We start from the raw sequence: 14,140 nt of genomic DNA, 5'->3' as shown, positions 1-14,140 counted from the left end.
CCTGGCCACTAAGCCTAATAGATTGGGATTCGTCCAATATATACTGTTGGGATTCGTCCAATATATACTGTATATATATATATATATATATATATATATATATATATATATAATAATAATTAATAATAATGTATTTTTTTTTTAAAGTATTAAATCAATGCAATGCAATTTTCACTCTGGCCACTAAGCCTCACTGATTGAGAATTTTTAGCATTCTTTGTTGCAACAGTCATATCTTTAACATCACAGACCTGATAACACCTCTATAGATAACTTATCCATCATTACAACCACTACTGACAATAGATGATATCACAGCGCACATCCTCCCCCTCCCTGGACAGAGCTTGTCTAGAAAACCCTCTCATAGAGCTCAATGCATTGACTGTAATCTATTACTGCCTCTGGCTATGACTATGCTGTAAAGGAGATCACTAAATGCAGTTAACAGAGCAGATTTTATAGATTTTATTTTTTATATTTACTGGTGGCAGCCATATTGGAGATGTATTTTTCTTTCCAGTAATGTCTGTATAGAGAATACATCAAGCTAGGGAGTAGCAGGGTAGCCAACAGCGCCTTATCTATCTATCTATCTATCTATCTATCTATCTATCTATCTATCTATCTATCTCTAGTTATAGTGAGATGACTCTGTTCGTCCTGTCTCAGTCTATATGGTAAAGCTAACAAGTGAACTACAGACTACTGCAGCTTACTGTGTGTGGCCATTTTGAAAACTTTAATATTTGAAGATTTATTTTCTATGGATTTTTAATAGGATTTACAGCCAATTTAAAAAACTGGTCAAGAGATAAAAATTAGAAGTCAAAATTTGCTCAATATGTTTTATTTGTAACAGAGATATTATCATTTTCCTATTACTTTGCGTCGGCCTTTTTGAAAGCGTGGTTCGGTAAGTATTGCCATATTGTGTTCAGAAGCTGATGGTAATTTCTGCATATGAAATATTTTGTATAGAGGCCACCATAAATATTCGTATACAAGGTGTTATGGACTTAAGATACAGTTTAGCAACACCTTTTAAGAACAAGGGGTCAGTCAACAGCAGATTGCTAGGGGCTAGGGTTGAGACAATCTTGAGATTTCAGGATCATTTTTAAAATCCAATTGTCGACCAAATTGTCGATGAAATTTGCTCGATCGCCGATCAGGATCCGATCTTTCCTGATCCCGATCGCTCAACCCTATTGGCCAGTAGCCAAGCGTTGTGGGAGCTAATGTGAGACCTCGATCCCGCCGAAAAAGATCGGGATCGGAATTCCGATCACGATTGTGAAATTTACTCGATCGCCAATCGGAATCTGATCTTTTCTGATCCCGATCGCTCAACCCTACCAGGGGCTTAATTTGAAATATTAGAAACCCAAAGCAAATGATATTAAGGGCTCCAACTAATAGATATGATTATAGTAATAGTCTCATCATATGGGGCGATGCTTCAGGGCTCAGGTGTAACTGAAACCCCAGCATACCCTATAGTCCCGTATACTGCTAAAGCAGCGATGTGACTGCAGCCGTCCAGTCCACGTCATGTCACCATTATGTATGAACACAGAGGTGGGGTCCTGAAGGCCGATCCATCACAGGAGCAGAGAGGAAGATGCAGGGAAGTATAAGTGCATAGGCATATAACACCCCAAAATAAATCAGGCCTCCTAAACAAATACAGACCCCAGTCCAGACCATTAATAGTGATACAGGGGTGCTAAACAAATACAGACCCCAGTCCAGACCATTAATAGTGATACAGGGGTGCTAAACAAATACAGACCCCAGTCTAGAACCCTAACAGTAATACATATCATCTAATCAAATACAGACCCCAATCTAGAACCCTAATAGTAATACGTATCATCTAATCAAATACAGACCACAGTCTAGAACCCTACTAGTAATATAGATCATCTAATCAAATACAGACCCCAATCTAGAACCCTACTAGTAATATAGATCATCTAATCAAATACAGATCACAGTCTAGAACCCTACTAGTAATATAGATCATCTAATCAAATACAGATCACAGTCTAGAACCCTACTAGTAATATAGATCATCTAATCAAATACAGACCCCAATCTAGAACCCTACTAGTAATATAGATCATCTAATCAAATACAGACCACAGTCCAGAACCCTACTAGTAATATAGATCATCTAATCAAATACAGATCACAGTCTAGAACCCTACTAGTAATATAGATCATCTAATCAAATACAGACCCCAATCTAGAACCCTACTAGTAATATAGATCATCTAATCAAATACAGACCACAGTCCAGAACCCTACTAGTAATATAGATCATCTAATCAAATACAGATCACAGTCTAGAACCCTACTAGTAATATAGATCATCTAATCAAATACAGACCCCAATCTAGAACCCTACTAGTAATATAGATCATCTAATCAAATACAGACCACAGTCCAGAACCCTACTAGATCTAACAGTAATACAGATCATCTAAAATAATACAGACTCCAGTTCCTAAGATTTGTCTCGGGAATATTCATGAGGTTCTGGTGTCAGTTTTTGGTTTCTTCAGACCCAAAGTATAATAAATGGAGAGCCGGGGTTGGTATTTAAATGTATCTGTGCTTCACCAGTCACATGGAGGCATGCACACAAGTCTAAGCGTCATGATGTTGGCACTCCCCACATGACCGCCGACGCCCAATCACAAGCTCTGCAGCCCCCAGGGGCCACCAATCTCATTCAGGAGGTTGAATAAGGCCATAGAGCGTGGGGACCCACATTATAGAGCCCAAGATGACTGTAGTTAAGTTTTTGCACATTCCTGGGTCTCTGCTGATTATACTCTGGTGTCTGAAGAGACTCCAGATAGTGGTTTGTGGATGGCGAATCCCAAAAACTTCAGATTCACGCAAGCTCAAAATTTTGGGAAATTTTGCAATAATATGAATTTTTTCACTCATCCCTAATGCAGCCCCCTTTAATAATACAGATTCAGACTCCCTAAACTAATACAGACCTGAGACAATACCCCTCAGATCCTCTTTACTCCCGGGCCCCGCACCACGCAGCTTCCTACCTCTAACCCCAGCATCAGGACAGGCATCTATAGTCAGGACACAACCCCAAGGAGACTTGACAGCGGTCCAAGGAGAAGCTGGCAGGTAAACATGATCGTATACCAGAGCCGACGTCAGGGCATGCTGAGAGTTGTAGTCTTACAACAGCTGGAGGTTCACCCATTGCAGACCTTTGTGCTACATGGAATATACTTTGTGCTGTACAAATGGGCTTAAAAACAATCACATAACAATGAGCTACTTAATGCACTTACTTTTAATGCAAATATGCATACTGAAATAAGGAATCAGCATCTGAATTGCAAATAAATTAGAAAAAAAACCCTTGTAGATTAATGCAGCGGCACTATCCAATAGGCCATCCTTATGCAGGAATAGATTTTTGTACAGAAATCAAATACCAGGACTGAAAGCTTTGTGTTTTTACCTCCACAACGAGCAGACACAAAGTCAATGGACTGGATTTCTATTTTATTCCATTGCACTAACAGGCAGAAAATGGATGCAAAATGGTAACGCACCGCTAGAATCTGCATATCTTTATCTTTCACTTGCATGATGGCATTTTAATAGGCTACAATGATTATTCTTGAAGGCAATGTAGCTTGATTAGCTGATGGATAAATGAGATATTAGTACAGGTAATGTTCCGTATTAGGGGGAATTATCGCACACATATTCTAATCCTGACCATACACGCTGCAGTATTATAGCAAAAATCAGGGAACATAATCAGGAATGTGACTCAAAATAATCACAAGGCTACATTGTATAGATATATATTTATCTGAAAATTAATTTTCCTATGTACAAGACCAGAACTGCAGATATACTTGTAATACTGTATTTGTATATATACTGCTGTATTATATTTTATTTTACATATATAATACTGCCCCTATATACAAGGATATAACTGCTATAATACTGCCCCTATATACAAGAATATAACTGCTATAATACTGCTCCTATATAGAAGAATATAACTACTATAATACTGCCCCTATATACAAGAATATAACTGCTATAATACTGCTCCTATGTACAAGAATATAACTACTATAATACTACTCCTATGTACAAGAATATAACTACTATAATACTGCTCCTATGTACAAGAATATAACTACTATAATACTACCTCCTATGTACAAGAATATAACTACTATAATACTACTCCTATGTACAAGAATATAACTACTATAATACTGCTCCTATGTACAAGAATATAACTACTATAATACTGCTCCTATGTACAGGAATATAACTGCTATAATACTGCTCCTATGTACAAGAATATAACTACTATAATACTGCTCCTATGTACAAGAATATAACTACTATAATACTACCTCCTATGTACAAGAATATAACTACTATAATACTGCTCCTATGTACAAGAATATAACTACTATAATACTGCTCCTATGTACAAGAATATAACTACTATAATACTACTCCTATGTACAAGAATATAACTACTATAATACTGCTCCTATGTACAAGAATATAACTGCTATAATACTGCTCCTATGTACAAGAATATAACTGCTATAATACTGCCCCTATATACAAGAATATAACTGCTATAATACTGCTCCTATGTACAAGAATATAACTACTATAATACTGCCCCTATATACAAGAATATAACTGCTATAATACTGCTCCTATGTACAAGAATATAACTACTATAATACTACTACTATGTACAAGAATATAACTACTATAATACTGCTCCTATGTACAAGAATATAACTACTATAATACTGCTCCTATGTACAAGAATATAACTACTATAATACTGCTCCTATGTACAAGAATATAACTACTATAATACTGCTCCTATGTACAAGAATATAACTACTATAATACTACCTCCTATGTACAAGAATATAACTACTATAATACTGCTCCTATGTACAAGAATATACAGTGGGGCAAAAAAGTATTTAGTCAGTCACCAATAGTGCAAGTTCCACCACTTAAAAAGATGAGAGGCGTCTGTAATTTACATCATAGGTAGACCTCAACTATGAGAGACAAAATGAGAAAACAAATCCAGAAAATCACATTGTCTGATTTTGTAAGAATTTATTTGCAAATTATGGTGGAAAATAAGTATTTGGTCAGTAACAAACAATCAAGACTTCTGGCTCTCACAGACCTGTAACTTCTTCTTTAAGAGTCTCCTCTTTCCTCCACTCATTACCTGTAGTAGTGGCACCTGTTTAAACTTGTTATCACTATAAAAAGACACCTGTGCACACCCTCAAACAGTCAGACTCCAAACTCCACTATGGTGAAGACCAAAGAGCTGTCAAAGGACACCAGAAACAAAATTGTAGCCCTGCACCAGGCTGGGAAGACTGAATCTGCAATAGGCAACCAGCTTGGATTGAAGAAATCAACTGTGGGAGCAATAATTAGAAAATGGAAGACATACAAGACCACTGATAATCTCCCTCGCTCTGGAGCTCCACACAAAATCTCACCCCATGGGGTCAAAATGATCACAAGAACGGTGAGCAAAAATCCCAGAACAACGCGGGGGGACCTAGTGAATGAACTGCAGAGAGCTGGGACCAATGTAACAAAGCCTACTATCAGTAACACACTACGCCGCCAGGGACTCAGATCCTGCAGTGCCAGACGTGTCCCACTGCTTAAGCCAGTACATGTCCGGGCCCATCTGAAGTTTGCTAGAGAGCATTTGGATGATCCAGAAGAGTATTGGGAGAATGTCCTATGGTCTGATGAAAGCAAACTGGAACTGTTTCGTAGAAACACAACTTTTCGTGTTTGGAGGAAAAAGAATACTAAGTTGCATCCATCAAACACCATACCTACTGTAAAGCATGGGGGTGGAAACATCATGCTTTGGGGCTGTTTCTCTGCAAAGGGGCCAGGACGACTGATCTGGGTACATGAAAGAATGAATGGGGCCATGTATCGTGAGATTTTGAGTGCAAACCTTCTTCCATCAGCAAGGGCATTGAAGATGAAACGTGGCTGGGTCTTTCAACATGACAATGATCCAAAGCACACCGCCAGGGCAACGAAGGAGTGGCTTTGTAAGAAGCATTTCAAGGTCCTGGAGTGGCCTAGCCAGTCTCCAGATCTCAACCCTATAGAAAACCTTTGGAGGGAGTTGAAAGTCCGTGTTGCCAAGCGACAGCCCCAAAACATCACTGCTCTAGAGGAGATCTGCATGGAGGAAGGGGCCAACATACCAACAACAGTGTGTGCCAACCTTGTGAAGACTTACAGAAAACATTTGACCTCTGTCATTGCCAACAAAGGATATATAACAAAGTATTGAGATGAAATTTTGTTACTGACCAAATACTTATTTTCCACCATAATTTGCAAATAAATTCTTACAAAATCAGACAATGTGATTTTCTGGATTTGTTTTCTCATTTTGTCTCTCATAGTTGAGGTCTACCTATGATGTAAATTACAGACGCCTCTCATCTTTTTAAGTGGTGGAACTTGCACTATTGGTGACTGACTAAATACTTTTTTGCCCCACTGTAACTACTATAATACTACTCCTATGTACAAGAATATAACTACTATAATACTACTCCTATGTACAAGAATATAACTACTATAATACTACTCCTATGTACAAGAATATAACTACTATAATACTACCCCCTATGTACAAGAATATAACTACTATAATACTACTCCTATGTACAAGAATATAACTACTATAATACTACTCCTATGTACAAGAATATAACTACTATAATACTGCTCTTATGTACAAGAATATAACTACTATAATACTACTCCTATGTACAAGAATATAACTACTATAATACTACCCCCTATGTACAAGAATATAACTACTATAATACTGCTCCTATGTACAAGAATATAACTACTATAATACTACTCCTATGTACAAGAATATAACTACTATAATACTACCCCCTATGTACAAGAATATAACTACTATAATACTGCCTCCTATGTACAAGAATATAACTACTATAATACTGCTCCTATGTACAAGAATATAACTACTATAATACTACTCCTATGTACAAGAATATAACTACTATAATACTACTCCTATGTACAAGAATATAACTACTATAATACTACTCCTATGTACAAGAATATAACTACTATAATACTGCTCTTATGTACAAGAATATAACTACTATAATACTACTCCTATGTACAAGAATATAACTACTATAATACTGCTCTTATGTACAAGAATATAACTACTATAATACTACTCCTATGTACAAGAATATAACTACTATAATACTACCCCCTATGTACAAGAATATAACTACTATAATACTGCTCCTATGTACAAGAATATAACTACTATAATACTACTCCTATGTACAAGAATATAACTACTATAATACTACCCCCTATGTACAAGAATATAACTACTATAATACTGCCTCCTATGTACAAGAATATAACTACTATAATACTGCTCCTATGTACAAGAATATAACTACTATAATACTACTCCTATGTACAAGAATATAACTACTATAATACTACTCCTATGTACAAGAATATAACTACTATAATACTACTCCTATGTACAAGAATATAACTACTATAATACTACTCCTATGTACAAGAATATAACTACTATAATACTGCTCCTATGTACAAGAATATAACTACTATAATACTACTCCTATGTACAAGAATATAACTACTATAATACTACTCCTATGTACAAGAATATAACTACTATAATACTGCTCCTATGTACAAGAATATAACTACTATAATACTACTCCTATGTACAAGAATATAACTACTATAATACTGCTCCTATGTACAAGAATATAACTACTATAATACTACTCCTATGTACAAGAATATAACTACTATAATACTGCTCCTATGTACAAGAATATAACTACTATAATACTGCTCCTATGTACACGTATATTACTACTATAATACTGCTCCTATGTACAAGAATATAACTACTATAATACTACCCCCTATGTGCAAGAATATAACTACTATAATACTGCTCCTATGTACAAGAATATAACTACTATAATACTACCTCCTATGTACAAGAATATAACTACTATAATACTACTCCTATGTACAAGAATATAACTACTATAATACTGCTCCTATGTACAAGAATATAACTACTATAATACTACTCCTATGTACAAGAATATAACTACTATAATACTGCTCCTATGTACAAGAATATAACTACTATAATACTGCTCCTATGTACAAGAATATAACTACTATAATACTACCTCCTATGTACAAGAATATAACTACTATAATACTGCTCTTATGTACAAGAATATAACTACTATAATACTGCACCTATGTACTAGAATATAACTACTATAATACTGCTCCTATGTACAAGAATATAACTACTATAATACTACTCCTATGTACAAGAATATAACTACTATAATACTACTCCTATGTACAAGAATATAACTACTATAATACTGCTAGAATCAGTGTCTACTTTAAGGCTGCAAATAACTAGAGTTGGTGGAGCTGGTGAAAGGTCATCTTTAAGATCCAGTCTTCCATTCTTTCAGTGATGACATACTATTATATGTGCATATATTGTATTTAGCCTACAACAACATGGTGACTGATTATGGAACATGTAGGCTGCTTGTGTTGCAATATTGTATGTCATGACTGTCAATTTGGTTGCACCACTCGACAGAGCTCAACTATGGCATCACTGTTACTGAAAACCTAGACCAGCAGATTGTACATTGCACTTCACTTTACCCTCATTACAACAATCAGGGCTGTGGAGTCGGAGTCATGGCGTCAGAGTTTGGGTAGGTTTTGAGTGGGATTTTTGGTTTTTTTTCCTGAATTAGAGGAGCTTTACTGTGGGCTGTGGAAAAATAGAGTCAGAGTTGGTGGTTTGGCCCATTGTGTCCAGTGATCTAACAATAATATATATATATATATATATATATATATATATATATATATATATATATATATAGATCTAGTGAGTCACATTTTTACAACCAACTGGACAAATTGCACAAAAATATTATACATACCCCATTCCCCTTGTAGCTTTAGCCATAGACCTCAACTTGTTGGTTCCTCAAGACATGTCTATTGCTTCTTTCCAGCTCCAAGAGACGTCCAAACACCAACTGCAGACTCTCTCCCTTCCTCTTTATATCTTCACTGGTCTCCACCCAAGAATCCCAATGGCGTCATCACAAGATACATTGTATACATGGATGGAGTCCAGATTCACACTGGGAAAGAAGTTGGATACAATGTCACTGGTAAGTAACGCCAATTATTATTTTGCCCAATGTGACACCTGTATCTTCTGTGTAATATAGTGAAACATGAGCAGGAATGTAAAGGGGAACAGAACTTTACGTGGGACACACATTGCCCCAAGTATTATTAGGTCAAAAATCTCTACTCACTCTGCAATCCTGCACTACTGCCTTTTCATAGTGGCGCTGCTGTTTGATGACCGCGGTAGTATATTTTGGAGCTCCAGCATATGGGAACACTATATACCACTTTTATCGGAGTAATGTATGTTACTATTACTGAGGCTCTGTGATCGTGTTTTTTTTAACAACATGATGGTATTATTAGTAAGGAACTGTTGATTGGCCTCAATGTCAATACTATTTGGGAACTATACTGTATGTGATAGTATTTGAGCTCTGTATGGAGCCATTATTCGGCACTATATTATAGTACAGGGTTATCTTTACATACATATAGTATCCTCCTGATAACACCACCACAATAAGGACATCATGGCTGGTTATCAGGAGGACACTACATGTATGAGAAGATAACCCGACCACAATAAGGACATCATGGCTGGTTATCAGGAGGACACTACATGTATGAGAAGATAACCGACCACAATAAGGACATCATGGCTGGTTATCAGGAGGACACTACATGTATGAGAAGATAACCGACCACAATAAGGACATCATGGCTGGTTATCAGGAGGACACTACATGTATGAGAAGATAACCGACCACAATAAGGACATCATGGCTGGTTATCAGGAGGACACTACATGTATGAGAAGATAACCTGACCACAATAAGGACATCATGGCTGGTTATCATGAGGACACTACATGTATGAGAAGATAACCCGACCACAATAAGGACATCATGGCTGGTTATCAGGAGGACACTACATGTATGAGAAGATAACCCGACCACAATAAGGACATCATGGCTGGTTATCAGGAGGACACTACATGTATGAGAAGATAACCCGACCACAATAAGGACATCATGGCTGGTTATCAGGAGGACACTACATGTATGAGAAGATAACCGACCACAATAAGGACATCATGGCTGGTTATCAGGAGGACACTACATGTATGAGAAGATAACCTGACCACAATAAGGACATCATGGCTGGTTATCAGGAGGACACTACATGTATGAGAAGATAACCGACCACAATAAGGACATCATGGCTGGTTATCAGGAGGACACTACATGTATGAGAAGATAACCTGACCACAATAAGGACATCATGGCTGGTTATCAGGAGGACACTACATGTATGAGAAGATAACCCGACCACAATAAGGACATCATGGCTGGTTATCAGGAGGACACTACATGTATGAGAAGATAACCCGACCACAATAAGGACATCATGGCTGGTTATCAGGAGGACACTACATGTATGAGAAGATAACCCGACCACAATAAGGACATCATGGCTGGTTATCAGGAGGACACTACATGTATGAGAAGATAACCCGACCACAATAAGGACATCATGGCTGGTTATCAGGAGGACACTACATGTATGAGAAGACAACCTGACCACAATAAGGACATCATGGCTGGGTTTCTGACAAGTTCCAGACCATGGAAAGTTCCCACATTCATAGTCATACCCATTGGCAAGTAATCAAATGAAAAGATGTCGCCACTAAGATGGTTAGAAGACATATTTAAAATTATTATTTTTTATTATTTTATTATTTATTATTATGAATTTTTTATATTTGCCAAAATGTTTAACTTTTAATGGTCTACTAATTTAAATATTATGTTCATGGAACTTCAATTTCTGATGAAACAGCATTAGTACACCATGCAAGCCCTAACAGGCTGCAACCCACAACACAGCCACTGGGTGGCCGCAGATAGACACATATAGAATACACATGTGATGGAATTTCACCAAATCATGTTGTTTTGAACATCTAGTTATCTCACCACACACACATCTCCACATCTATCCAACAAAGATTACCATTAGTAGCAATCATTTATAGAGTGTATCCTATATAAAGAGCAGTGGATAAGATCAAAAATGTTACCCTTCCCTTTTCAGAATCCTCCTTACAAGTTGGTAAGTATGAGAATAATGCTGCTTTCCCTATCTCAGCCATTCATCTACCTGGAGGGACGTTAGAGTGTCAGCTCAGTGGTACGAGGCCCATTGTCCCTATGCTATAAAATAACAGTAAATAACAAGTCAGATGCGGTCCAGGTCGGCGCCTTGTTTTCCGTGATGCCTTTTGTTATGTAAAACATGCAAAAAGAATATTGCATAAATCTCCCATTTCCATGGAGCGCGGGTTTGAGCTAGTGCTGCGGCGGGTCACTTGTGACACTGAGAAATGACTGCACTTATGAAACCTCCTGAAGGCCATTGAATTCCTCCTATAATAAATAGCATACATTTTAAGTCAAACTTTTTCATTCTTTATTCAAAGGTAATGGATTTTTGTCACCATAGAAACCCCCTTGTACTTTCTGTAGATGAATACGTGCGGGATGAGAACATTTATGCGTGAATATAAATGACCGTATTATGCGTTATTAGTATCTCAAGGAAATACAAGGAATCAGATACAGGTTAGAATTAGGATCACTAAAGTGTCTCCGCGTCGCCTTGTGTACTTACAACCGGCCCTACGGAAAAATCTAATACTCATCACGCCGTAAAGATTTCTGCTCAATAAAGTTTAATTGGTTAAAAAAGATCCTGAAGAAGAAGAAAAAAACTTGCTTAAAGGGGTTGTCCATGAGGTTGAGCCGATCTTGAGATTTCAGGATCGATTTTAAAATCCGATTTCCGATCACTTTCCAGCTGATCCCGATCGTGAAATTTGCTCCGATCTTTCCCGATCTCTCAACCCTATTTATGATATAAACATGAATAGGGTTGAGCTGGTCTTGAGATAACCTCCAACCTCGATCCCACTGGAAAAGATCGGGATTGGAATTCGTGAAATTTACTTGATCGCCGATTGGAATCCGATCTTTTCCAATCCCGATCGCTCAACCCTAGTTGTCCACTATTATTTTTTAATTAGATGGCAGTATTTTTTATGCATTTTATGGCATTGTTGTGTGGTCACCATTGCAACTATATGGTTGTATGGATACTGGTAATATTGGAGCACACTATGACGGTATTATTAATGGATTATGGTTTTGATATGTGAGCCCTCTACTAGATTTTTTGGGGAACATATCATGGTATTGTTCAGGCACTCTATGACACTTGGTGACCGTACTAGTAAACCAGTATTTCTTTTTTTTTAAACACTGTATGACGGTATTGTTTAAGTTACTATTGTGGTATTATTTTAGAATGACTGTATATAGTTAGTCTTCTCTACACCGGGCTGACGAGATGCAATAACATCGAAACGGCTGTCCTCGGTTGAGAGACTATACCTGGTAATAATCCCAGCATCATTAAGAAACAAAGGCCTCTTGGAAGGTCGAGCATGATGTTAAAGGGAGCAAACCTTTATTGGGCTAGTTCGCTGAGATTCTGTCTTCCTAATTACATCAGGGAAGACAGGCTTGCACATTCCAGTGAGCGCCCTCTACTGGTTTACAACACTGAGGCACCTGACTTCCTAATTACATCATGGAAGACAGATTTGCATATTCTTCCCATGGTCCCTTGCAATGTGGAGTGCTAAAGGCTTAATAAGTCTCCACACACTTATTTGGTGGTCTCTCCCCAAGGAGTGACAATATCCCCTTAACCCTGTATATAGTTCTGTAATTTGAACATTGGATGCTATGGTTATTTAGGCACTGCGGTTGTATTATTTTGGAAATATGACGGTATTATTTTAGCACTGTAATATCATGATATTGTTCAGGCACTCTATGACACTTGGTGACCATACTAGTAAACCAGTATTTCTTCTTTTTTTTTTGAAACGCTGTATGACGGTATTGTTTATGTTACCATTGTAGTATTATTTTAGAATGACTGTATATAGTTGTGTAATTTGAACAGTGGATGCTACGGTTATTTAGGCACTGCGGTTGTATTATTTTGAAAATATGACGGTATTATTTAAGCACTGTAATATCATGGTATTGTCCAGGCACTCTGACATTTGGTGACCGTACTAGTAAACCAGTTTTTTTTTTTTTTTTTTGAAAGGCTGTATGACGGTATTGTTTAAGTTACCATTGTAGTATTATGTTACAATGACTGTATATAGTTGTGTTATTTGAACATTGGATGCTATGGTTATTTAGGCACTGCGGTTGTATTATTTTGGAAATATATGACGGTATTATTTGAGCACTGCATGACACTATTGTTTGTCCACCATGGTGGTAGTATTTAGGAACTATATGATTTTATTTGCGAGCTATAGGTTGCTATTATTTATTGATGGTGAATATTTTTTTGGATTGATGATGACAATGGCCATTTGGAATGCACTTTTTTTTTACGGGGACTCAAAACGCAGGCAGTGTTGTGAGGTAGGGGGGTCAGTGGCCGTCATATAGGCGCTCCATCCCCAACACCCACAAGGGTCAGTTTTATAGGAAACCTGTTTACTAGAGATGAGCGAACACTAAAATGTTCGAGGTTCGAAATTCGATTCGAACAGCCGCTCACTGTTCGAGTGTTCGAATGGGTTTCGAACCCCATTATAGTCTATGGGGAACATAAACTCGTTAAGGGGGAAACCCAAATTCGTGTCTGGAGGGTCACCAAGTCCACTATGACACCCCAGGAAATGATACCAACACCCTGG

The 14,140-nt window shown here is 37.2% G+C and overlaps 1 protein-coding gene across 1 annotated transcript in view; it reads left to right on the top strand.

Moving 5' to 3' along the window:
• The window catches only part of USH2A (usherin), a 514,207-nt gene that overhangs the window by 250,058 nt on the left and 250,009 nt on the right, over positions 1-14,140 (top strand). Inside the window, exon 32 of the mRNA XM_075267084.1 lies at positions 9,225-9,386. Within this exon, the coding sequence (XP_075123185.1) occupies positions 9,225-9,386 (162 nt within the window). The remainder of the gene's footprint in view (positions 1-9,224; positions 9,387-14,140) is intronic.

The sequence above is a fragment of the Leptodactylus fuscus genome, chromosome 3 (genome assembly GCF_031893055.1).
Source record: "Leptodactylus fuscus isolate aLepFus1 chromosome 3, aLepFus1.hap2, whole genome shotgun sequence".
In the NCBI taxonomy this organism is placed as follows: domain Eukaryota; kingdom Metazoa; phylum Chordata; class Amphibia; order Anura; family Leptodactylidae; genus Leptodactylus; species Leptodactylus fuscus.
The sequence above is the reverse complement of the archived record's forward strand: the minus strand, read 5'-3'. Positions and strand labels throughout refer to the sequence as shown.